General features: G+C 55.4%; 3 protein-coding genes across 15 annotated transcripts in view; 1 reads left to right on the top strand and 2 right to left on the bottom strand.

Annotated features, from left to right (window-relative positions):
* POR (cytochrome p450 oxidoreductase) overlaps nt 1–13,965 on the top strand; it is a 76,600-nt gene extending 62,635 nt beyond the window's left edge. For all 3 annotated transcript variants that reach the window (XM_079946349.1, XM_079946348.1, XM_079946350.1), the window contains 14 exons: nt 1,607–1,655; nt 5,274–5,402; nt 6,956–7,105; nt 7,588–7,712; nt 8,110–8,199; nt 8,464–8,562; nt 9,592–9,708; nt 9,815–9,933; nt 11,767–11,948; nt 12,105–12,254; nt 12,603–12,873; nt 12,953–13,098; nt 13,174–13,259; nt 13,360–13,965. In XM_079946349.1, the coding sequence (XP_079802475.1) occupies nt 1,607–1,655; nt 5,274–5,402; nt 6,956–7,105; nt 7,588–7,712; nt 8,110–8,199; nt 8,464–8,562; nt 9,592–9,708; nt 9,815–9,933; nt 11,767–11,948; nt 12,105–12,254; nt 12,603–12,873; nt 12,953–13,098; nt 13,174–13,259; nt 13,360–13,504 (1,858 nt within the window). In that variant the 3' untranslated portion in view covers nt 13,505–13,965. The remainder of the gene's footprint in view (nt 1–1,606; nt 1,656–5,273; nt 5,403–6,955; nt 7,106–7,587; nt 7,713–8,109; nt 8,200–8,463; nt 8,563–9,591; nt 9,709–9,814; nt 9,934–11,766; nt 11,949–12,104; nt 12,255–12,602; nt 12,874–12,952; nt 13,099–13,173; nt 13,260–13,359) is intronic.
* A 36-nt stretch (nt 13,966–14,001) lies between these two features.
* Nucleotides 14,002–19,944, bottom strand: TMEM120A (transmembrane protein 120A). Of its 2 annotated transcripts, none has more exons than XM_079944098.1 (12): nt 19,720–19,944; nt 17,980–18,098; nt 17,606–17,722; nt 15,886–15,945; nt 15,574–15,669; nt 15,407–15,496; nt 15,132–15,197; nt 14,972–15,033; nt 14,773–14,865; nt 14,585–14,649; nt 14,424–14,492; nt 14,002–14,274 (listed from the first exon to the last, which is right to left on the bottom strand). In XM_079944098.1, the coding sequence occupies exons 1-12, from the start codon at nt 19,798–19,800 to the stop codon at nt 14,236–14,238; spliced, it is 957 nt and encodes a 318-aa protein (XP_079800224.1). In that variant the 5' UTR covers nt 19,801–19,944; the 3' UTR covers nt 14,002–14,235. The 2 variants fall into 2 exon arrangements, with proteins under 2 accessions (XP_079800224.1, XP_079800223.1); XM_079944097.1 differs by having other exon boundaries at nt 14,002–14,349.
* A 1,251-nt stretch (nt 19,945–21,195) lies between these two features.
* STYXL1 (serine/threonine/tyrosine interacting like 1) overlaps nt 21,196–25,207 on the bottom strand; it is a 65,853-nt gene continuing 61,841 nt past the window's right edge. For 9 of the 10 annotated variants that reach the window (XM_079944107.1, XM_079944106.1, XM_079944103.1 and 6 more), the window contains one exon: nt 21,196–21,515. In XM_079944107.1, coding sequence (XP_079800233.1) covers nt 21,384–21,515 — 132 coding nt within the window. In that variant the 3' untranslated portion in view covers nt 21,196–21,383. The remainder of the gene's footprint in view (nt 21,516–25,207) is intronic. The other variant, XM_079944108.1, reaches the window with a different exon arrangement.

Here is a 25,207-nt window from a genome sequence, read left to right on the forward strand (position 1 = left end):
GGCCACAACAGTGAGAGGCCCGCGTACCGAAAAAAGAAACCTTCACTTACATAAGTTTTTCCACGGACTCCAGGCCTGTAGCCCTGACAGACATTGCTTCATGCTGTTGTGATGAGAGCGTTTGTGTGTGCACACGCGCGTGCATGCTGGCACTTCACTCTGTTACACTCTACTGTGCACAGGAGGCAGTGGAGAGAGCAAAGAATGTATGTCTTTCGTTCCCCGGGTATGAATGCAGCCTATGGGGCGTGTAGCAGAGTGAATTGCTGGGCTGTAGAGTCACAGGAGGTACTGCCAAGCCGCGTTCCAAAGTCACCGTGCCATGTCGCCCTCTCCCAGCTGCGTGTAGGAATTCCCATTGCTCCACAGCCTCGCTTGTTTGAGATCTTGTCTGTCTTTTCAGTTTTAGCCATTCTTACTGGGTGTATGATAGATCTCACTGTGGTTTTAACTTCCTTTTCTCCGGTATCTAATAACGTCGAGCACCCTTCCCTATGTTCTTTGGCTGTTTAGATGCTCTTTAAGAAGGTACCTGTTCAAGCCTTTGGACAATGTTTCTGTCGCAGTATTGTCTTTTCTGATCGATTTGTAGGGATTTCTTATATTCTCAACCCTAGTCATCAGTCAGATACGTGTACATTGCAGACACCTTCTCCCGTGCTGGGGCTTGCCTTCCATTCCCTTGATGGTGTCTTTTTAAACAGAAACAACGGTATTTTAGTGTTCAGATTTGTCGCTTGGTTCAGGCCGGCCATGTTTCAAACGTCTTAAATATTTACCGTCCAGAGGTAAATCACCTTGCTGTCTTAGGCCTGAGCGTCCCTGGGGAGGCTCGCTGGGTTGCTGTAGATGGCTCTGCAGGCCTGGGGCAAGGACAGAGAGAAGGAAAAGGACCAGAAGTGGAGAGGGAGGGGCAGGAGGCCAGAGCTAGGAGGTGGAGAGGCGGTCCAGTTCAGGGCTTTAGAAGGTGACAGGGTCACAGAGAGGGGAGCAAGTAAAAGTGGCTCCAGGGCAGGGGAGGACTGGGGGGGGGTGTCTTGGGAATCCCAAGAGACTTGCTATTCACGTGGGGCCTTGGTGGGGAACAGGGGTCTGTCAGGTGAGGAACTGGAGTGAGGACGCTCTGGGCGGAGACGGTGGTGATGACAGAATTCTAAGGACCATCGTGGAGGGCTGGTGTGTGGAGGGGAGTGGCAGGCGAAGCTGGGACAGGTTCTGAAGGGACTTGTGCACCCCTGTTCCTGCGGGTCATGGGAGCCATGGAAGGTTCCAGAGCGCAGCAGTAGCACGGTCAGAATCTTATTTGGGAAACTCCTGGTTGCCTTGAGGTGGGGACCATAGGCTGTGGATGGTGAGCGGCCGGGGAGTGAGCTTGACCCCTTCGTTCTCGTGAACTCATGTACCCGGGTGGGTCAGCCCAGGCCCTGCGAGGTGCTGGATTTGGACTTACCAGGCCCCGGAGCCTGGGTCCTGCCTCTTCCAGCCCCGGCACTGGACCAAAGGCGGCTGCTGGCGGGGGCACCACAGAGTGGAGCGGGCGGAGCTGGAAATGCCCCTCGCTGCTGCCATGTGCCTCCCGTGCCCAGCAGACACTTTTATTTTTCAGGACCTCCTCTGTCAAAGACAGCAGCTTCGTGGAAAAGATGAAGAAGACGGTGAGTTTTCTCTTTGTGCTCGGCCCTGGTGGGTGTGCGGGGGCATCCAGCAGAAGGCCAGCTTCACTGGCCGGGAGGAGAAGCGGGCGGGAAGCCGGCTCAACTCCCTGTGTGCGTACTTTCTGGGCTAACCAGAGCCTCGAGGCTGCCCTGCTGTTGCTGGGACAGTTTACTCCGCTTTTTGCGTGTTTGCTTCTTGAACAAACCAAACTGTAAGAACAGACCCTCCCTCTGACTCGGGTGCCGCCCCATCTCCTCCCTCCCAGGCCGGGCTGTGTCCGTGAGCATATGTAAACCTCACATAGCTGTGATCCTAGCACAGCTACAGCTTTATCTGTTTGATTTTTGTTTATTTAAGTGTTGAATTTATGACCAGGTGCTGCATTCACATGGTTAAAGTCCAAAACATAAACTGTTTAGTGGAAAGCCCTCCCGTCCCTGTCGCCCATCACTGTCCTTAGTACTTTACAGATCCTTCTAGAGCTTTTCTATGCACATATAATAAAAACAAATACAGACCTACACTTTTTAAACACAAAAGGTGGCATATTACATACACTGCTATAGACCTTCATTTTTTTCCCACTTAATGGTATGTCTTGGAGCTCCTTTCACAACAATTCAAAAATACCTCCCGCATTCTTTGTTATAGTTGCGTGATGATTCCATGTGTGGCCACAAGTACTATAATTTGTTTTAATACTGCCTTGTTGATGGGCGCTTGGAGTATTTCTAATCTTTAGCTCTTACAGATGGTGCTGCTGTGACTGTGTAGATCAGTTTGCATATTTGAAAATACAGTAAAATCCTAGAAGTGGAATTTTTGGATCAAAAGATATATGCAGGGCTTCCCTGGTGGAGCAGTGGTTGAGCGACCGCCTGCCGATGCAGGGGACACAGGTTTGTGCCCTGGTCTGGGAAGATCCCACATGCCGCGGAGCGGCTGGGCGCATGAGCCATGGCCGCTGGGCCTGCGCGTCCGGAGCCTGTGCTCCGCAACGGGAGAGGCCACAGCAGTGAGAGGCCCGCGTACCGCAAAAAAAAAAAAAAAAAAAAAAAAAAAAAGATATATGCATTTGTGACAGAAACTGCCAGATTGTGCCCCACCCCCGTAGAGGTCACGCCGCGGGGCCGTCACTAGCAGTGTGAGAACACCTGCTCCCCAAGCCTTGCCAACAGAGTCTGCTAGCAAAGTTTGGGATTTTGCCAGTTTTCTAGGTTACAAAAAAGATATTTCTGTGGAGTTCTAATTTGCATTTTTCCTATGAATGAGTTTAAGCAAATTTTCATGTTATGCTGGCATTTCTTTTCTCTTTTTTTACAGATTCTTTGTTCAAATCTTTTGCCCACTTTTCTGTTGGGATTGATCTTTCTCAAGGAACTCCTTAAACTTATTAGGGTGATTAACCCCTCGTCTGTGATATGAGTTAAAAATATTTCTCCCAGCTAACAGTTTGTGTATCATTCGGCTTACTGTGTGTTTACTTGTTCGTTTCGCCTGTTAAAGTTCTTTAGTCCATTTAACTATTCTCTGACTTCTGGACTTTGAGTCATCATTTGAAAGGCTTCCCCCCTCTAAAGAGATAAAGGAATTCTTCCATATTTTTTTCTAGTATTTTTATGATTTTGTTTTCCATATTTAAAATTCAATCTGTTGGGAATTTATCCTGGTGTAAGATGTAAGGTATGGGTCCAACAATTTTTTACACAGCTCTCTAAATTCCGTGTAATAAAGTCCATCTTTTCCCCACTAGTTTTATCATAAATGTAATTCCCATGGGTATTTGAGTGTAGTTCTGTATTTTCCTGTTCTGGTACTTTGATCTAGCTGTCTGTGTATAAGCAATATCATACTGTTTAATTATTATAACATTGTTGTATAATTATTATAACTTGTTTTAATATCTGTAGCACTAGGCACTTCCTCCCTCCCCATCACTCTTATTTTTCAGTTTTCCTGGCTATTACTTCATATGTATTCATTCATTTTAGGTAGCAGTTTTATTGAGATATAATTCCTATTCCATACAGTTCTCCAATTTAAAGTTTATTTTAGAAAATAAATATACTAAAAATCACATCAGTGATTTTTAGTATATTCCCAGTTGTACAAACTATCACCACAATCCATTTTAGGACATTTCCATCATCCCCAAAAGAAACCCTATGCCCATAAGTAGTCACTCCCCATTCCCCCACCCTGAGCCCTAAGCAACTATTCATCTACTTTTTATCTCTACAGAGTTGCCTATATGGCAACTGGACATTTCATGTAAGTGGAATCATACCGTATATGGCCTTTTGTGGCATCTTTCACTTAGCGTAATGTCTTCAAGGTTCATCCATGCTATAGCTGTGTCAGCACTTCATTCCTTTTATTGCCAAATGATGTTCCAGTGGATGGATTCGCACTTATTTTTCCACAGGATTTTTAGGATCAAATTGTTGATGAAAAAAGAGCTGTTCAAGTTTTTATTAGGATCGTGTTACATTTCTGTACTGATAGAGGGAGGGCTGACATCTTGTACATTGAGTTTTCCTGTGCAAAATCAGAGTGCCTTTCCATTTGGTTGAGTCCTTTATCACTCGGTAGCTTCTCACATGTTTCTTGTATGGCTTATTTCTAGGTACTTTATATATTTTGATGCTACCATAAATATTTAGCTACTGTTTTATATCCTCTTTTGCTCCCTTGACATCATAAGCAATATTTTAAAATGATTTGTAGAAAATTCAGGAAATGTAAAAGGTATGAGAACACTTTACAGCAATTGTAGTCCCTCCGTTTTATTTTGTCATTTGTACCTGTCAGTTAGGGCTCTGTGCCAGGCCAGAGACCCCTCCAGGCATTTTGGGCACTGGAAGGCTGCCGCAGAGAAACCTCACGTCTACAGAAAGGGACCGGGGAGGTGGCCTGTGCCTTGCTTCCACCTTCCAGATCTTGCAAAGCACATCCAGTTGGCTGGACCTAATTTGCTGCATCCCTGGCTGGAGGCAGTCTGGGGGATGGAGTTCCAGCTTTTCCAGAGCTGCTGCAGTGGGCACAGTAGGAGGAGGGTGGGATGAAGAGCCTGTGAGCCAGTCTATATGGTACCTTTCCCCATTGTCTAGATTTTTATAAAGCATGTGCATTACTTTTGTAAACATCCAGAAAAACTCACCCATGATTCCCCATTTAAAGACTCTTGGTATATTTCACGCCATTCTTTTTCCCTGTGCATTTATATGTATAAACACACACATGTATGTGGAGTGGATATGTAACAAAATGGGATTATGCTATACACAGTCTTTGATCACTTTTTTTTTTTACTGAACGTCATTTCTGCATTTTTACATGTCCTTTAAAAATATGCCCACAGTGTGATTTTGAGCAGCTTGTGTGAGTAGCATTATCTTGATGGCTCCACTGAAGTCAGCTAGGTGGCCTCTGACCCCATCCGCTGCAGTGGCTGTGGCAGTGAGATGCTAGCCCCAGAGCGACTTAGAAAGGACCTGAAGCAGGCAGGAAAGAGGGTGCCTTTGAGGGACCTGCCTGCCCCTGTGGTCACCTAGAGCCTCCAGTGAAGCCTGTGGCTCTTGGCCCCTCACTGATCCCGCGTGTCTGGCCGTCCCTAGGGCAGGAACATCGTCGTGTTCTACGGCTCCCAGACGGGGACCGCCGAGGAATTTGCCAACCGCTTGTCCAAGGACGCCCATCGCTACGGGATGCGGGGCATGGCGGCAGACCCGGAGGAGTATGACCTGGTGAGCTCTTGCCGCACCCTGCCCCCTTCCTCCCATGCAGTGCAGCCCAGGGCATTAAGGAAGTCACGTCTGGATCGTGGAGACGCTTAAAGGGCTGAGTTAGCCAAAGGGACAGACAGGAATAGGCGTCTCTTGTCATCTGTTCCAGCAGCCAGGTGGCCCCAGTTGTAAGGACATCAAGAACACCTGGCCCTGGTGTGCGCATGTGCGCTCTCAGCAGTGCTCACGCTCAGCCTTCCAAGCTCTCCACGCTGCAGACTTTGCAAGTGCTGGGCAGGTGCCAGCAGAAGGGACTCAGGCACCTAGTGGATTGGTTGTGGCTTAAAAGATGAAAAGGGTCTCAGCAAGTCAGGAGAGGAACTGTTTCTCATCTCCCCTCAACCCCCACCTGAGAACTGCAGTTCCAGGGGAGCTGGACCGAGTCATCGGGGGGTCTGGGCTCTAGTGCCGCTCTGCCCTGACTGCCCGTGTGACCCTGAGCGAGCGCCCACCGAGGGCCTTCCTTGACTCGTCTACAGAGAGGCAGCGAGGGTGTTGGGTGAGCCATCTCCAGGAACCCTTCAGCTGGGCTTTGAAATGAGGCTGTAAACTCGCATGTGTGGGCTCGGGGAGGGCCAAAGAGAGCCCCGGAATTGAGGGAAGGGCCCCCATCTGGAGCTGCAGGCTCCCCGCCTTCTCCTGTCAGCCATCCTTGGCACGTGGCTCCTCCGGGCCAACACAGGGCTGTCTGCAGGACGCAGTCCCCACTTCCTGGCCCCAGCTGCACCCAGCCTGCCCCTGAGGGTGGTGGGGACCCGCTCGCCTTGCTACCTCTCCTCCGCGCATCGGCTCTTTCGCCAGTCGTGGCTCTCCAAAGGGCAGGAAACTTCCAGCAGTCTGCTTGCCTGTTTCTGAGACAGCCAGGCCAGCGGCCCCAGGTGGACTCAGTGGGCAGGGAAGTGGGGAGTGGTCCTTAGGCACCCAGGAGGGGCAGGGCTGGCAGGGAGCAGGTAGTCCTGGGAAGATGCCCCAGGGAGTTGCCTTCCTGCTTCTCCCCTGAAGGGTCATTGCCAGACATCGGGGCAGGGGAGGCAATGTCGGGCTCTTGCTGCTCCAACAACATGATAAATGAACTTTCCCTTAGAGCTGCTTCCCACATGTGCCACTCCATCTCCCAAACCGAACCATCCCCCACCTACTCCACACCCCTGCCTTCGGTCCTGGGGACGAGCACCACTACCCATCTGTCTTAGGACCTGGGTTTCGAGTTGGCGGACAGCTGGTTAGGAATTAGTGCGAGCCCAGGTCCTCCTGTGCCCCAGGGACTTGGTGGGATGATGAGGTTCTCCGGAGGTGGCCCAGGGCACCGTGTTCCAAGTGCCAGCCCATAGCCTAGAACCCAGCATACTTCTGTCCACACCCCAGGCCCTCACCTGTGCTCTTCTGGGCCTGCTGTTCCCTTTGCTCTTGAAATGCACCCCGTCCACGTGAACCCTTGACTCGCCCATCTGCACCCCTGCTGGGAGCAGGCTTAGTCTTGGTTGCTGGGCCTGGCCCTGCCTTTGTCTCCCCAGGGCGACCTGAGCAGCCTGTCAGAGATTGAGAACGCCCTGGCAGTGTTCTGCATGGCCACCTACGGCGAGGGGGACCCCACTGACAATGCCCAGGACTTCTATGACTGGCTTCAGGAGACGGACGTGGACCTCTCTGGGGTCAAGTATGCGGTGAGTCACCCGTGTGGGCTTGTGCAACCTCCGGAACCCGTGTCCAAGAGGAACTCCTCCGGTTCTCACCTCGTTTGATCGGCTAGGGCAGGCCCAGGTGCCAGGACAGAGGCTTCGAGCTGAGGGCCTGGTAGGGAGCTCGTGGCAGGGAATCCCAGGAAGGCCGCTCATGGGGCGACCCCGTCTTGCGCCCGGGCCCGGCCCAAGAGCTCCCCCTCCCATGTCCCAGCCCCACTTTGCTCGGGAGCATGTGCTACTGGAGACTGAAGGCAAGAGAAGGGCGGTGGGCTGACCAAGATTCGGCTGGGCAAGGAGAATCTTGAATGGGCAGGGTGAACCCCCCCCTGCTGCCGCCAGGGTCAAGGCCAAGGTGGTTGAGGAGGGGCTTGGACTGCAGGTCACCAAAACAAAGCCGCCTCTGGGGCCTTACAGTGCAAGGTGTCTGGCAGGGACCGCTGACCACTGGCCCCTCATGCACACAGGTGTTTGGCCTTGGGAACAAGACCTATGAGCACTTCAACGCCATGGGCAAGTATGTGGACAAGCGGCTGGAGCAGCTCGGGGCCCAGCGGATCTTTGATCTGGGGCTGGGCGACGACGACGGGAAGTAAGTGACCCCCCTCCAGGGCCCCCGCCCTTGCACGCCCCCCTGGGCTGTCGTGTGTCAGGAGCTACAGGTTAGGGCTGGCCGGGGCACAGGAGGAGAGGGCAGAGCCATGATGTCAGCGCAACTCCGTGACCCGCCTCACCACAGGGGAGGGAAGGCCATCCCCCCATCGCCAGTCCCCACGTTCTTTGCTCATCCACACCCTCCCGGCTCACCCGGCTCAGATGGGGCCTCCCGTGGTTACTGCAGACCCTCTGGACGCTTCCTGATGCCCTGGGTTACGTCACTGGGTGGGCTGGCGTGAAATGAACCCTCCAGCTTGGAGGGGTGATGGGACAGAGTCCGAGCTCTCCCGGCAGCCCCATCTGGAGCCTGGCTCATCCCCTCTCGTCCCCAGCCTGGAGGAGGACTTCATCACGTGGCGAGAGCAGTTCTGGCCGGCCGTGTGCGAGCACTTAGGGGTGGAAGCCACTGGAGAGGAGTCCAGGTGAGTGTGCGCAGGTGGGCCGGGGCCTCGGGTGCTGCCTGCCGAGGCGGGGTACTGGACTGGCGTGTGTGGTGGGGCTGGAGGAGGCTGCGGCAGGGGCGCGGGCCTAAGCGCTTGGGCTGTGCCTGCAGGTGACGGTCAGGGCGGGCTTCCTGGCCTCCTCAGGGCAGAGCCTCGGGCCTGCTGACGGGCCGCCCCGCCCTCTGAGCACGCTGTGCTGGCCCCTCCTGCCTCCCCTGCTCACCCTGCGTCTCCCCTTTGCAGCATTCGCCAGTATGAGCTTGTGGTCCACACAGACATAGACGCGGCCAAGGTGTACGTGGGCGAAATGGGCCGCCTGAAGAGCTATGAGAACCAGAAACCGTGAGTAGAGAGCGTGGCTGGGGCCGGACAGCTGCCTGTCCTATGCGTCCCCGCAGGGCCTGTCCTCCCAGGCCCTGTCCTGTGGGGCTTCCTTACCCCCACATCCAGGAGTGGGCCCGGGTGAGGGCACCTCCATTTCCATCTCCACCGCACAGGAGGGCGTGAGGCCTGGAGCAGAGAGAGATCGGAGGCTGCTCTGACCCCGGGGCCCTGGGGACCCCTCCACTCCGCTCCCAGCGGTCCCTCCGCCCAGGGCGTGGCCTTGGGGGGACTGGCCCTTGCTCAGCTTGTACTTCATTTTCCCTGTAAATACCCTGGGGTGGGGGGTACCCACCAGTCCCTGGACCAGGACAGTGAGTTCAGCTCTGGGTCTAGGTGGAACTTGGGCAAAAGGGCTCGCTTCCTTAAAAATCTGCCTTGACGTCTGGACATATGTCCAGAAACATAGTGTTCTTCTCTGGGGCCCCTGACTTGCCCCTGGGTGCCACCCAGAATCCTGCTGGAGCCGCCCAGGAAAGACCTCCTAGAACCACCAGGCTTTGAGACCAGCAGCCCTGCTGCAGCTGTAGCCGGAAAGCCCGACATTTCAGTGGCTTCACAGAGTGAAAGCCTCTCTCCTGCTCACGTACAGTCCTGGGCACGTTGGGGAGGGGGCTTTGCTCCACAGTCACTCGGAACCCAGGCCCCTTCCCTCCTGGGGAGCCACCTTCAAGGGCCTGGCCCTCCTTGTGCTCTGCTCACCAACGTGTGCAGAGTGTGGAGGGTCCCCCAGGTTTTTAGGGACCAGCCTCAGTTTCCGTGTCTGTAAGAGGGGACACTGATAGCCTAGTTGTACCCCCTTGCGGGTTGCCAGGAGCACCGCTGTGGATTAGGCTGGGAAAGGCCACTACCTAATTGGAGAGGTGTCCTCGTGACCCTTGGAGGCCAGCTCTGATGTTTTCTGTGTCCTGTGTGGCCAGAAGTGTCCCTTGGGGTGGGAAGATTCAGACTGGAGGCCTGGTCAGTCACTGAGCTGCTCTCCCCACCCAGCCCCTTCGACGCCAAGAACCCCTTCTTGGCTGTCGTCACCACCAACCGGAAGCTGAACCAGGGAACTGAGCGACACTTCATGCACCTGGAATTAGACATCTCAGACTCCAAAATCAGGTATCAGCTGCTGCCACCCCCCACGCCCTCAAACCTTTCACTCAGGCCTCCTGTTTGGGTGCAGAGCTGTCTTCCACCCTCCTCCTGAGCCTCGCATCTCCCCCAGGTATGAATCTGGAGACCACGTGGCTGTTTACCCAGCCAACGACTCTGCCCTGGTCAACCAGCTCGGCGAGATCCTGGGTGCCGACCTGGACGTTATCATGTCCCTGAACAATCTTGACGGTGAGTCCTGGGATCCAGGCCTCCCTACCTACCTGGGCCTGAGGTGGCTGGTGGGAATGGGCCCCTTGGCAAGGTCCATAGGTTGAACTTCTGCTTCGGCCTAAAGCCTGGTGCCCTAGAAGCCCTCATAACCAAGACCCCAGTTACAGGCTGTAGAACAAACTCAGGGCTGGGGGAAGAGGTGGCTGCAGGGTCTGGCACTCTCCCTTTTGGGGTTCCCCCATCCCCTCACCGCCATACTCCCTTGAGGGAGTGCGGGTGCCTGGAGACAGAGCCAGCCCGTGTCCTACAGGGAAGAGAGCCACAACTGGCTGCTGAAGGTCCTCTCTGGCTCCAGGGTCTCCTCACCTGTGAACCCAGGGATCCGAGTCAACAATCCTGATGGCCCTCCAGGCCCATTCAGGGTGCTCAGAGTGCAAGGGGCACTACCATGGGGCAGGGCTGCCCACTGACCTGGGGCCCAGCACGGCCTGGCCCTGCCCCGCTCACTCTTGTCCTCAGTGACCTGAGCCTGGGCAGCTCCTTCTCAGCAGCTCCCGAGTCAGCCTCGAGAGGAGCTGCGTGAAAGGGGGCTCATTTGTATCAGATCTCACTGTGCCGGCGGCGCACTCACGGTCGGTAGTGCACATGCGGGCCTTTCTTGCACTGGGGGGCATGTCTCTTGTGCCATCTGAGGCAGGACCTTGCTGGGGGTCAGGAGGGGTGTTGGTGCTCCCTCTGCCCGAGGAGACTCTGGGCCCCTGTGGAGAGCCGTTCACTGCCAAGAGCTGCTTAGAGAGAGGGCTGCAGAGGCTCAACTAGAGGCAGCAGTGGGGCTGCAGAAGCGCCCACACCTGCCCCTGTAGTGCAAGGCCTGAGCCCTGGCTTCTGGGCTCACACAAGAGGGCGCCTGGGCGCAGGGAACACCTACTACTTGGTGTGGGTGCTGGGCACACGAGGACTTTCAGTTCATGAAAATCCATCAGGCATTGCACTGTGACTTGTACACTGTACGTAGGTCACACTTCAGTACCAAGTTCAAACCCCTCCCCAAAACAGACCCAAACCCCTAAAGGCTGAGCCGTCCTGGGCCAGGCCCTCTCCTCTCCATGTGGCTCGGCAGCCTCGCGGTTCCACGGGGCTCATTTGTGCACAGGAATAAACGCCCCTGCAGTCATGCCTCTAAGAGATGGAGTTGCTCCTGGGTCCAGTCCAGCTCTAGCCTGCTTGTGGGGAGCTGTCAGTAAAGCCAGCCTGTTGACTGTGGTAGTGGAAGGACCCTGGCAAGGGCTGGTGGGGGGGTCTGTGCCAGCAGCTGCCCCTGAGTGTACAGGATGCTGCCCCCATAGCTTGGCCCTTGGGTGACCCATGCACAGACCTCCACATGTGTCCAAGCATAAAAACCTGCCTGGAGGGAGCTCTGCTGTCACAGCTGAAGGCCCGGTATTGGCATCGCACAGTCATGAGCCTGGAGCGCCACCCCCCCACAGTGGACCAGGTCCAGCCCGCAGGCAGGCAGGACACACTTGGGGAGCTCCCCCTCTACAGCCCTGTCTCTGAGCAGCTCTTGGCAGGGGAAGGGTGCCCGAAGGGGCTGATTCTCCTGGGTGGGGACAGTGACTGCCAGGCCTACCCCGGCAATATCCTGCCTCTGATGAAGACGACCTGTCCAGCGTGAAGCTTGAGGGTGGCCGAAGCCTGAGGCTTTGCCCCCAAAGTCAAGGAAGGACCAGAAAGAGCTGGTCTTGCTTCCAGTGAGAGCAGGCCTGAGGCTTTGCCCACCCCATCCCTTGGCACCCGACCCATCCCGGGGGCGGCCGCTAACCCCGAACCCTGCCTGCTCTCTCCCTACAGAAGACTCCAACAAGAAGCACCCGTTCCCCTGCCCCACCTCCTACCGCACGGCCCTCACCTACTACCTGGATATCACCAACCCGCCCCGCACCAACGTGCTCTACGAGCTGGCCCAGTACGCCTCAGAGCCCTCGGAACAGGAGCAGCTGCGCAAGATGGCCTCCTCCTCGGGCGAGGGCAAGGTGGGCCTGCCACCCACACCCCAGCGCCCGCCACCGCCTCAGCCCTGCACCGCGGCTCCCAGCCAGCACCCCCGGGCCATTCCCCAGGCTGCCTGGGCCCCACTTCAGCCCTGTCCCCTAGGTCCCCGTGTCTCACCTACGTCTGCATCTCCCCAGGAGCTGTACCTGAGCTGGGTGGTCGAGGCTCGAAGGCACATCCTGGCCATCCTGCAGGACTACTCGTCCCTGCGGCCCCCCATCGACCACTTGTGTGAGCTGCTGCCTCGTCTCCAGGCCCGCTACTACTCCATCGCCTCGTCCTCCAAGGTGTGGGCTCCAGGCCTGCCCGCTTATAGGAGACATAGTGTTGGCTCCTTGGAGGGACCGGGGTCCCTGGGCCACAGCCCCAGCTCTGCCCCCCGTGCCCAGGGCAGTTCACTCGAGACTCCTGGGCTGTGTGTCCAGTAGGCTGGACTGTAAGACTGCAAACTGCTGTCCGGCCCCAGTGCCGAGAGCCAGTCAGGAGAGCTGCCAGGAAGGGGCCTTTGAACAGGTTTGGGCGCCGCGAAGGGTGTAAAGAGGCGCTGAGCAGGGACCCCCCGCGGCAGGGTGGGTGGCAGGAGGGAGGGGGCCTCCGGCATCACCACACTCACTCCGACCCTGCCGCCCCGCCAGGTCCACCCCAACTCCGTGCACATCTGTGCGGTGGCTGTGGAGTATGAAACCCAGTCTGGCCGCGTTAACAAGGGCGTGGCCACCAGCTGGCTGCGGGCCAAGGAGCCCTCCGGGGAGAACGGCCACAGGGCCCTGGTGCCCATGTTCGTGCGCAAGTCCCAGTTCCGCCTGCCCTTCAAGGCCACCGTACCTGTCATCATGGTGGGCCCCGGCACCGGGGTTGCCCCCTTCATAGGCTTCGTCCAGGAGCGGGCCTGGCTGAGGCAGCAGGGTGAGTGTACGGGCCCTGGGCGGGCAGGCAGTGGGGGCGGGACCGGCGTCCCACATTCCCCTGACTGCTGCTGCCCCAGGCAAGGAGGTGGGGGAGACGCTGCTCTACTACGGCTGCCGCCGCTCTGACGAGGACTACCTGTACCGCGAGGAGCTGGCCAAGCTCCACCAGGACGGCGTCCTCACCCAGCTCAACGTGGCCTTCTCCCGGGAGCAGCCCCAGAAGGTGAGGCCGCGGGCAGGGCCCCGCAGGGCGGAGGGTGGTGTGACCAGCCCTCCTCACAGGTGCCCCCACCCCCAGGTCTACGTGCAGCACTTGCTGAAGAGGGACAGGGAGCACCTCTGGAAGCTGATCCACGACGGGGGCGCCCACATCTACGTCTGTGGGTGAGTGAGGGCAGAGGCGGGGCGGGGACAGGGCCTACCTGCCCGTGGGGGGAGGGGGACCCCTGCCCAGCCCCCAGTGCCACCTCCTTCCCGCCCCCAGGGACGCTCGGAACATGGCGAGGGACGTGCAGAACACCTTCTACGACATCGTGGCCGAGCAGGGGGCCATGGAGCACGCCCAGGCCGTGGACTATGTCAAGAAGCTGATGACCAAGGGCCGCTACTCCCTGGACGTGTGGAGCTAGGAGCATCCGGGCCGCCTTGCTCTGCTCTGCACGCCCTACAGACTCGCTCCCCAACGTGATCGCTTTCCTCGCTCCCCTCTGCCAGTCGCCTAGCTGGGTTCTGCTGGCCCTGCCACAGGAGGCAGGCCCAGTGACTGACAGAGACTGCTCCAGGCCTGAGCTGTACCCTCGGACCCGCCAGCCCCAGGGGGCGTGGCTACGGGTGACCGGGCTGATGCTCCGTGAACACCTCGGGCCCTCGCTGGCTGAACAGGAGGGGCTCCTCCTCTCAGCTGAGTGGGGCCTGGCCCCTCCCCGTGATTTTCAATGAGTGTAAATAATTTTAAATAACCTCTGGCCCTTGGAATAAAGTTCTGTTTTCTGTATTTGCCAGGTATTACTTGCATAGATCTGGGGCCTCCACCAGGACTCCTTAATTCAGACCCCAGAGAGACCTCAGGAACCCCAAGACCCCTGTCTTACCAGCAGGAGAACACACACCGAGCCACTCCGAGCCTCTCACCCTTTATTGAGGTCGCTGGCCCCCGGCTCCCGCAGGTGGGGACACAGGCCCGGGTCTTCCTCTCCAGCACCGCCTTCAGGGCCCACAGAGCCCACAAAACCCAGGGAAGAGCAGACAGACCCTCCCAGACGAGAGGAGCCCCCACCCCCTCAACACATGGGGTTCAGAAGCCCCTTCCAGGCCGGGGGTGCCGTAGAGGGCTGTGCCAGCAGGCAGGGAAGGCCCAGCCTCATTCTTTCTTGCTCCCGTGCTGCTGGTTGTGGAACTTCTGGTGTACAACCCGCAGGGTGGTGAAGAAATTGCCAAGGAAGAGGAGGAGGAAGGGGAAGCCACACATGAGCACCTGGGGGAGGAATCGGGGTCAGGACAGAAGCCAGGCCCGGCCCTCCCGGCGTCCTCTCCAGGGGCCCGGCTCACCTGCCACTCCTTGCACTCGGGGTCCCGGGCCAGGTTGAACAACGTCAGCGCGTTGAAAAGCTGCCAGAACTGGGAGGGAGGGCGGTTTTTACACACAGTCCCTGTTCGAATCAGAGCTGGGGACAGACAGCCCGATGGACAGGGACAGAGGTACAACTTACGTGTCCAAAGAAGAGGAAGGGCAGCAGGAAGGTGAGGCCCCGCCACATCCAGGACTGGAAGCCCTCTGCAGGGACCACAACCAGGACAGAGACGACCCCATCACTCAGGCCCAGGTCAAGAGGAAAGGACTTTGCCCTTCCAGCTCCCCCGTCAGGATTCCAGAGAGGGGCGGCCACGCCCGACTCACCCACAGTGAGGTCCATGGTGTGCCTCTCGCCCAGGGCCCGCAGGCGGTACAGACAGCCGCTCTGGTAGTAATACTGTAGGAACTGCACGAAGCCTGGAGGGCGGGGGGACATCAGGACTGGGCTGGAGTCCCAAGTCTCTTTCCCGCCCCTCCTAGGGGGGGCTGGTCCCAAGCTCAGCAGGACCTCTGAGACACTCACTCTGGTACATGGAGAAGGACAGGAACTGGTTCCGGAACTTCTGGTACATGAGGCCCTCGGGCCTAAGGCAGAGAGCAGAGGAAGGGGTCAGGGCTCGGGGATGCCACCTCTCCCTGCCCCGGCTCCCCCGGAGACCCTAGGACCAAGCTGGGCCACTCACCATGTCAGCATGACTCCTGACAGGAACGTGGACACGTAATGATGGAAAACCCACCAGCCTTTGATCCTGCGTCAGGAAGCCACCGTCACTCCTGTCCCCTCAGCCCCCAGGATCAGTGCTCCGGGACAGGAAGTGGGAAGAAACCAGTACCCCAGCCAGTTCCCGCTTCTCAGAGGGCCACGGCACCCGCCGCCCCCACCCCGCTTTCTAGGGCAGCTCCAGTGTCACTCCCCCCACCCCCCACCCCCAGGAGCCAGGCTCCGGCCCTCGCCCACCGGGAGCCGTTGTTGATGAGGATGCTCTCACGGATGGTCAGGGTGCAATAATACCAGACCAGCAGGAAGTTGAAGGCAGCATCTGTCACCCTAGGGAGGGGTACAGAAGGTTGGTGCCAGAGCCTGGAGAGGGCACAGGGTCCAGCCCCGTGCAGCAGGACACCCACCTGGAGTTGAGGAGGAAGCGGCAGGTGAAGGAGATGAGGATGAGGATGATGGTGAGGTAGAGCTTGAACTTCTCGTACTCGTCTTTGTAGGCAAACCTGGGGAGGAGCGAGGGGTACACACTCATGGGACAGGCTGGGATGATGGCAGGGCCCACCCACGCCTCTGGACACACTGCTGTGGTGGCATGGGGCCAGCATGGGGGAGCAGCCCCTGAACCCCAAGCTTAGCCAGGGAAGCTGGGGCACACTGGAAGGGGCCTGGGGCAGGGGACGGGGAGTAGGGTTGAGACCCCGCCCACGACAACAAATTACTTAGCCTGCTTGCTCAGGAGTGTCACGTTGACATTGCCCAGAACCAGGCTCAGATACAACCTGGGGGAGGGAACACCAGGTGAGGAGAGGTAGCCTTCAGCCCCAAGTCCACTGCAGCAACCCACACCTGTGACCACACCACCCTCCTCCCAACCCAAAAGGGCCTCCTCGGAAACCCTGGCTATATTCTGACCCCTGAGCGCCCAGTCTCCCACCCACAAGGACCCTCTCCCTCACTGAGCCTCCCAGGCCCTCCTGACCCTGGTCTCCCTTCCCGAGCCAGCTGAGTCACCAAGCCCTCCTCCATAACACGGAACCACTTTCTTGCCAATCCTTGCATTGCCATCACCCCACCATCTAAGCTTGTCTCGTCCTTCTCTGCCAGAGGAACTCCGTGAGGTGACTGAAAGCTACAGTCGTGTTAAGCAGCTGTTCCCACAGGGGCTCTTGTTCACACTCGAGCCGTATGCACAGGCTCAGAGGAGTTCAGGGACTTGCCTGAGGCAGTGAAGAGATTATGGGGCACAGCAGGGACCGGGACCAGGCTGCCTCTCAGCATGACCAGGCTGCCTCTCAGCATCGCCACGGGCTCCCTCTCCCATTCTCAGCAGTGGCCTTGTCCAACCCTCTCCCAAATCCTCCAACCTGTCCCCGTCCGGGCAGGTGACATCTCCCCTGCCTGCCTCCTCACCCTCATCTCTGCACCCCCCCATCCCAGAAAACAAGGGCCTACACCCACCCTTTCCCACCTCCCCAGGGACTTCCCTCCATTGTTTAGGGCACCTCTTCTGGGTCTCTCCCTCTGCTGGCCCACCTCTCAGCAGGTAGATATGCTCAAGTCTTTCCTATGTACAAACTTACACCCACACACCCAAACAAAAGCCACTCCTCAACTCTCATGCCAAGTCCTAGCCACCGGTTTCTCGTTGCCAGTTTCTCCTTCCACTCACAGCCAAGCTTCTGAAGCAAGGCCTAAACTTGGCTTATCCTCAGCTCTTCTGTCATCCCCAGTATCAACTTCCACCCCTACGCTCCTGTGAAGCGGTTCTCTCCAAGGTCACCCTGACTTCCAGGAAACATTTCCCCTTCTGCATTGCATCTGACTGCCTCCCACGCTGCCCCGGGCCAACTGATCGGAGGCTACTGGCCAGGCCTCCCTTCCTTGCCTTCTGGAACACGCTCTCTCCCAGGTGTCTTGCTGCCTGGGGTCTCTGCGGGATTGTTTTCCCTAAACCTACGCTTCTGCCATGTCCTCTGCTGTGTCTGCAGCTGATCTAAGTGCATGACTGACCTGTCACTCTCCCCTGCCCACTGGGCCAGAGGGAAGCTCTGCAGGCTGGCTCCCCCTCTGGTCTCATCGCAACCTCTCACCTCCTACTGCGAGCTATGGCCGTGACACCTACTATTTCCGCCTTCCCATGTCTGCCTGGCTCACTCCTCTTTATCCTTATGACTCAGCTCAGGCATCACCTACTCCAGGAGGCTTTCTCCGACCTCCCAAGTGGTTAGGTACCCCTCACTGTGCTCCCCCCATTCCCTATACTTCCCTCACAAAGCACTCATTGCAGTGAGCTGTCACTGTCACTCAGGCTGTCCCTGAGCTAGGACTGTGTCTCACTGGTCAGCCCAGAGTGGGTGCAGGAAGCCAAGCAGAGGAAGACGGCGCTTCAGGCCTCCCTCTCAGAAATGGCTGTGAACTGAGCTGGGGGAGGAACCTCACCCATTCTGCTTGGGCAAGTAGGCCTCCATATCAAAGAAAAGGCCTTGGCGCTCCTTGATCTGGTTTTCCAGCTCCTGCGCAGCTTTCTCGGCCTCTGACGGGAGGGAGGGTTTACATCTGCAGGTGCGGCCACAGAAGCCAGAGTCAGAACAGGGGACCCCCACGTGTGAATCACACCTGACACCTGCGCGGCAGGAGAGCAAATGCAACCCAGAGAGGGGAGAAGCCATGCCCAGGGACATCTGGGAGTCAGTGCCAGCTCTCTACCCCACCAGGTCACACACCCACCCCCAGTCCGAGGCCACAGGGTATGGGGGGGTGGGCATGATGAGGTATGGGAGGGCATGGGGGAGTATATGGGGACAGGTCCTAACTTCTTCAGGACAAGGGCCAGCTCCTGGAGCTGCTTCTTCTGCCGAGTGATGGAGCTGGTACAGTTGTTCTGCAGCTTGGTCAGCTCCTCCAGCTTCAGGCGGTACAGCCGGTGGGTCTCCTGAGAACCAGGTCGGGGTAAGGCTCAGGCTGGCTAGTGGGCTCCCGAGCCAGAGCCTGCTGGGAAGGAGGTGGGGCATGGACTCCTCCAGGGCTCCTTGGGAGGGTCTCAGCAGGAAAGGAGACAGCCAGCTGTGCCAGCCCAGGGAACTCCCTGAGGGTACTCTCTCTCCAAGGCAGGCAAGGAGGCAGGGGTCTCCCTGTAAGCCCAGAAGCCCCCACAGTACCGCTCTCCCAGAAACAGGGGAGTTCTCTGAAGCTTTTCTTAGCCTCAGCCCATCTACTAGTTGTTCCCACCCCTCTCTGGCCTGTCCTGAATCCGGATTCTAGGCTCATGGGTCTACCTTCTGGCCCAAGCAGGCTACCTAAAGCCATCCCTGGCCCGCTCAGATCCTCCTGCCCAGATAGCCTGCAAGTGCAGGGGAAGATGAGGTTGTCCAAGATACCTGCTGCTCTGGCACTCCCAGCATCTTCCTCCCAGAGTAAAGGTCATCAGGCTTTAGCCCTTGGACCTCTTGCTATAAGACCATTCCTCTACTCTTCCCCCAACACCTTTGACCCAAGACTTCCCAGAGCACTTTGCCCCAATGGGTAAGTCTTGAGAAGGAACAGCCTAGAGATGGGGCAAGGAGCAGTGTGAGGAACGTCAGGCAGAGGCTGAGGCCAGGACAGTGGTGACCAAGCTGGGAAGCACTAATGGCAGCAGCTTGGCCAGGCCAGGGGCAGTCAGGCTTCAACGTGGACAGGAAAGGGCTGGAACCAGTCCAGGAGAGGCAAAGTCCTGACCAAGTGCCCAGCTGACCTGGGCTCTACCCTGCCTGGGTCTTGTTTCTCATGCCCAGGAGGGGCAACCTCGGCCTACCCCCAGCCACCACGCTCTCCTGTCTGCCTTCCCACAGAACAGCACAGTGGCCCACAGCAGCCAGATCCAGACGATTCCTCCCTTGGCTTCCCACTGGTCTCAGAGAGATTCCAATCCCCGTCGCCCGTGAGGTCTCTCGGCAGGGTCTGGCCCACCCACTTTTCCCCTCACTCCCTGCATCAGCCACGTGGTCCTGTCTCTGGTGGGAGCTGTCCTTCACCCTGGATGGGCCCCGCCCCCATCCAGGGACTTCACCTAAACACCACTTACCCCGACCTAGGCCAGGCTGCCTCCCGGACTGCTCCCCAGCCACACTCAGCCCAGACCGCGCGGCCCGAGGGCGGGGAAGGCGCTCCTCGCCGATCCGGCCCGGCCGGCGCCCACGGCGCATTTGCTCAGTAACTGACACAAGACTGGCCCCGGTCAGCTCGGACTCTCCTGGAAGGGGACCGGGTCGGAGTCGGGGCCTCTTTCCGAGGCCTCAGAGGGAGGCCGGAGGTCCGCCTGGGTCAGTGGGGTCACTCCGGGGTCGCGGCGGCCGCGCGGGGAAGAGGTCCCGCTGCCGAACATTCATTTGAGGCCGAGGGGAGGGTCCAACCGGGGACACCAAGACCCGGGGCCTCGCCGCCGTCGGGAGCGACACCAGGGTCCCCGACCCCTGACCCCGAGCTCCCGCTGCCCGACCCGGGGCTAACCGACCCTTGACCCAGAGCCAGATAGACATGGCTCGGAACCAATGGGGGACCGCATCAGCACTTACCTGGATGCCGTGGAAGTCCCGCTGGAGCTCCTCCCAGTCCCGCAGGCAGTCGCCCAACGGGCCCGGAGGCGGGGGATGCATTGCTGCCGTTCCGTGAGCCGGACGAGCCGAGTCGAAGACAGAGCCGCAACCCCGGAGGGCTCGAGGCGCCTCCGCCTCCGCCGCCTCCGCCCCCGTCAGCTTCCGGGCTCGAGCCGCCGCGACCACCAATGCGGAAAAGCCTGGAGCGGCGACCGCGCTGGCCCCGCCCCCTGCCTGAGCCAATCCGGGCCAGGGGCGGGGGCGGGGCCACGTGCTCCGAGGGCCCTACGCCCGGCTGCTCCCAGCTCGGAGGGTGGTGGCAGCCCCCAACCGGGGCACTCCTGGTGGCGCCAACTGTGTGGTGCAGCCAGCAGTGTCCTTGCCTGTCAGGCAGGGAGTAAACCAAGGCCCAGGGAGGTGCCACCTGCCTCAAACACTTTCCCCCTTGGGAAGCTGCTCTTTGGCAGGGAGGGGATTCCGAGCCTCTTATCTCGCTTGGATTTTTACAAGGGCCCCTTTACTGTCTCCCTGTCTCCAAGTTCACCGCTAGTGTCCCTTACCACACCCACCAGACCGCCCTGACTAAAACACAAGGCGAATCCCCACCATGTCCCTGCTGAACACTTTCCAATGTCTCTGCCCTTCCTGCCAGGAGGTCCCTAAGCCATCGCTCTGCAGCCATCCCAGGCTCTGTTCCAGTTCAAGTCCCGACTAAAGGCTGCACTGCCTGAAAAGCCCTTACCCCTCTGGCAAAACCCCACTCTTTGAGGGCGTGGGCTCCTGTTGGGGCACGGGGGAGTGCTACTCTAACCCTCTGCAAAGCGTCCTAGGAGGCAACATGGCGTTCACCTGTATGTCCTCAGCCCTGCCCAGGTGTCAGGGAATGTTTGCTGGATGAACGTGGACCGACATGTTAAATTCTCCATCAGTCCCCTTGTCTCCTGACTCCAGGCCCGTTCTGTGGGTGCTGCCAGCACTCAGAAGCGCAGTCAGAGGAAAATTCCTTTTGAGACCCGAGGAATTTCTAGAAACCTGGTTGTGAGGGATGGGAGGGTGAGAGTCTCTTCTTGGTGAACACAGCCAGGCAGAAATGAGTGAGGAGCAAGGAAAGGACATCTGTACAGGTGATGGAGCAGTAGGGATGCTGAAACTGGGGATGAGGCGAGGGTATGCCCTTGTGCCAGGAGCCTCTCAAAGCTGTGTAGCCTGCGGCCTGAGCCAAGGCTGAGCTTGGCATCTCTGGGGCTGGGGGATCTCCACCCATGGGTGGGCATTGTGACATCCCCTGTGGAACAACACAAGGCTGGGGGAACCCTTGGAGCTCCCACCCAGCAGCCTCCAAAGGGTCCACGTTATGGGGGACATGAGGGGCAGCTGCTCTGGCACCAGATGCTCCTCCAGAAGCAGCCTCAGGAGTGCAGTGGGGGTGGGCCCACGATGCCCCAGGGATGGGGGTTCTCGCTGAGTCTGAGCACCTCCTGTGCTAGCACAAATGAGGAACCTGGGAAGAAGCACTGCGGGAGGCTGACACAGGCTCCAGGCAGCAAAGGCCTTCTCATTCCTGGTTACACACCCTGGCCCACTACCCACAAAAAGCTCCCAAGGCAGGTTCTTCTGGACCCATAGCTGGGCCACAGAGAAAATCAGTAGAGTGGATCCAAGATGTCTGTGACGCTGTCTCCAAGGATAACCTTCTCCCACTCTGACAGCTGAGCCACCAAAGCCCGATTTGGACGCATGTTGGTTTTACACTTCTTGACGTAGGCCCAGGACCTCTGTGAACCCAAGGAGAGAAAAGCAGACTTCAGGATTGGACCTGGGCCCTTACCACCTTGATCACAGCCAGCTCAGAGGGGACAGGAGGCACTTGCCCAGGGGTCAGAAACATAGCTTAAGGGCAGGACAAAGAAACAGCAGCAGCTTGGGGTTAATAGATTAGGGCAAGGAGTTGTAGGAGCTGGCTCTGCCTGGGGCAAGCCCCTCTGCATTCTGAATATAGACAGAAATCATTCTTATGTCAGATGGCTCCCGTGAAGGTTGAGAAAACATATGTGAAACCTCCTGTGGACAGGAAAGCACCACGCCCATGCCTGGCACTCAGTGCTGCCTCAACAAAGATTTGCATTGTAAGTGGATAAATGAATGGAAAGGGGAAGAGAACTTCGGCAAATTCTCTGAAGAAGAAAAACTGAAGCTGCCTTCTTTTAGGTGCCCACCCCCAAACGCAGGAAAGGTTATTACATGAAGGAAGGTGACCAGCTGGTCTCCATCTGGATTGAGGATAGAGGAAAAAGGAAAAGGCAAAAGCAGTTCCTCAACAAACTATGGATTAGAAGAAAACTATCTTAACATAATAAAGGTCATATATGGAAAGTACACAGGTAACATCATAATGGTGAAAGACTGAAAGCTTTTCCTCTGAGATCAGGAACAAGGCAAGGATGCCCACTTCCACAACTTCTATTCAACACTGTCCTAGACAGAGCAATTAGGAAAAAAAGAAAAGGCATCCAAATTGGAAAGGAAGAAGTAAAATTATTTCTGTTTGCAGATGATATGAACTTAATGTATGTTGAAAACCTTAAAGATTAAACACAAAAAACTGTTAGAATGAACGAATGTAACAAAGTTGCAGGATACAAAATCAGTTGTGTATCTAACTAACAATGAACAATCCGAAAAGGAAATTAAGAAAATTTCATTTACACTAGCATCAAGAGAATAAAATACTCAGGAATAAACTTAACCAAGGAGGTAAAAGACATGTGCCCTGAAAAATGCAAAATGTTGCTGAAAGAAATTAATGAAGACTAAAATAAATGGAAAGACATCCCAGGTACATGGAATAGAAGATTTAATATTGTTAAGATGCAAATACTACCCAAAGTGATCTGAAGATTTAATGCAATCTCTATCAAAATCCCAACAGCGTTTTTTGCAGAAATAGAAAAATCCATCCTAAAATCCATATTGAATCTCAAGGAACCCTGGAATAGCCAAAACAATTGTGAAAAAAGAGAGACGAAGTTGGGGTTCTCACACTTCGTTATTTCAAAACCTTTTAAGTTATTACACAACTATGATAAAAGAATATAGTACTGGCATAAAGACAGACATTTAGACCAGTGGAATAGAAGAGACAGCCCAGAAGTAAATGCTCACATATATAGTAAAATGATTTCAACAATGGTGCCAAAACTATTCAATGGAGAAAGGAGTCTTTTCAACAAATGTTGTTAGGAATACTGGATATCCACATGCAAAAGAATGAAACTAGTGTAAACTTACACCATGTACAAAAATTAACTCAAGATGATGGAAGATATAAAGTAAGAGCTAAAATTATAAAACCCTTGAAAGAAAACATAGGGGAAAAGCTTCATGATATTGGATTTGGCAATTATTTCTTGGATGTGACACCAAAAGCACAGGCAATAAAAGAAAAAATAGATTGGTTTATATCAAAATAAACAACTTCTGTACATCAAAAAAAACCACTTCTGTGCATCAAAAGACACAATCAACAGAGTGAAAAGGCAAGACACAGAATGGAAGGAAACATTTGCAAATCATATACCTGTTTTATATTTCAACCTTATTTCAAACCTTTTAAGTTATTACAAAACTATGATAAAAGAATGTGGTACTGGCATAAAGACAGACATTTAAGACCAGTGGAATAGGATAGACAGCCCAGAAATAAATGCTCACATATATAGTAAAATGATTCCAACAGGGGTGCCGAAACTCTTCAATGCACAAAGTGTTAATATGAGGAATATATAAGGAACTTCTAAAACTCAACAACAAAAAACAAACAACCCAACTAATAAATGGGCAAAGGACTCTGAACAGACATTTCTCCTAAGAAGGCATATGGATGGCCAATAAGCGTGCAAAAAGATGCTCAACATCACTAATCATTAGGGAAATGCACATCAAGACCACAGTGCTATACTTCCTCAAACTGATCACGATGGTACTACAAAGGAAAGGAAGGAAGGAAGGAAGGAAGGAAACAACTGTTGGCAAGGACGTGGAGAAATTAGAACCCTTGTGCACTGTTGATGGAATGTATTAAATGGTACAGCCACTGTGGAAAACAGTATGGAGATCCCCCCAAAAAATTAAAATTAGAACTACCATATGACCCAGTAATTCGTCTACTGGGTATATACCCAAAAGAGTTGAAGGCAGGGTCTCAAAGAGATATTTGCACAACCATGTTCACAGCAGCATTATTCATAATGGCTAAAACGTGGAAGCAATCCAAGTGTCCATCAATGAATAAATGGATAAGCAAAATGTGGTATATACATACAAGGGAATATTATTAGCCTTAAAAAGGAAGGAAATTTTGACATATGTTACAACATGGTTAAACCTTGAGGACATTATGCTAAGTGTAATAAGCCATTCATGAAAGAACAAATACTTTATGATTCCACTTATATGATGTACTTAGTGTAGTCAAAATTATAAAGACAGAAAGAAGAATGGTGGTTACCATGGGCTAGGGGGAGGGGAGAATAAGGAGTTATTGTTTAATAAATACAGCGTTTCAGTTTTACAAGATGAAGAGTTATGGGGCTAGGTGGTGGTGATGGGTGCACATTAGGAATGTATTTAACACTACTGAATTATATTCTTAAAAATTGTTAAGACAGGGGCTTCCCTGGTGGTGCAATGGTTAAGAATCTGCCTGCCAATGCAGGGGACATGGGTTCAAGCCCTGGTCCAGGAAGATCCCACATGCCACGGAGCAACTAAGCCCATGCACCACAACTACTGAGCCTGCGCCCTAGAGCCCACGAGCCACAACTACTGAGCCCTTGTGCCACAACTACTGAAAACCACATGCCTAGAGCCTGTGCTCCACAACAAGAGAAGTCACTGCAATGAGAAGCCCACGTACTGCAACAAAGAGTAGTCCCCACTCACCACAACTAGAGAAAGCCTGCATGCACAGCAGCACAGCAACAAAGACCCAACGCAGCCAAAAAAATAAATTTATTTTTTAAAAATTATTTCAAAAAATGGTTAAGAGAGTAAATTTTATATTATGTATTTTGTTGTTGTTGTTGTTGTTTTTTGTTTTTGTTTTTTTGCTGTACGCGGGCCTCTCACTGTTGTGGTCCCTCCCGTTGCAGAGCACAGGCTCCGGACGCGCAGGCTCAGCGGCCATGGCTCACGGGCCCAGCCGCTCCACGGCATGGGGGATCCTCCCAGACTGGGGCACGAATCCGTGTCCCCTGCATCAACAGGCGGACCCTCAACTACTGCGCCACCAGGGAAGCCCCTGTTATGTATGTTTTAATGCAATAAAAAAGGGAAAAAATAACTACGAGATACCACCTCACACCCATTAGGGTGGCTACTATTAAAAAAAAAAAGAAAGAAAATAATAAGTGTTGGTGAGGAAATGGAGAATTTGGAACCTTATGGTACTATGTATGGGAATGTAAAA

The sequence above is a fragment of the Stenella coeruleoalba genome (assembly GCF_951394435.1).
Source record: "Stenella coeruleoalba genome assembly, chromosome: 15".
Classification (NCBI taxonomy): Eukaryota; Metazoa; Chordata; class Mammalia; order Artiodactyla; family Delphinidae; genus Stenella; species Stenella coeruleoalba.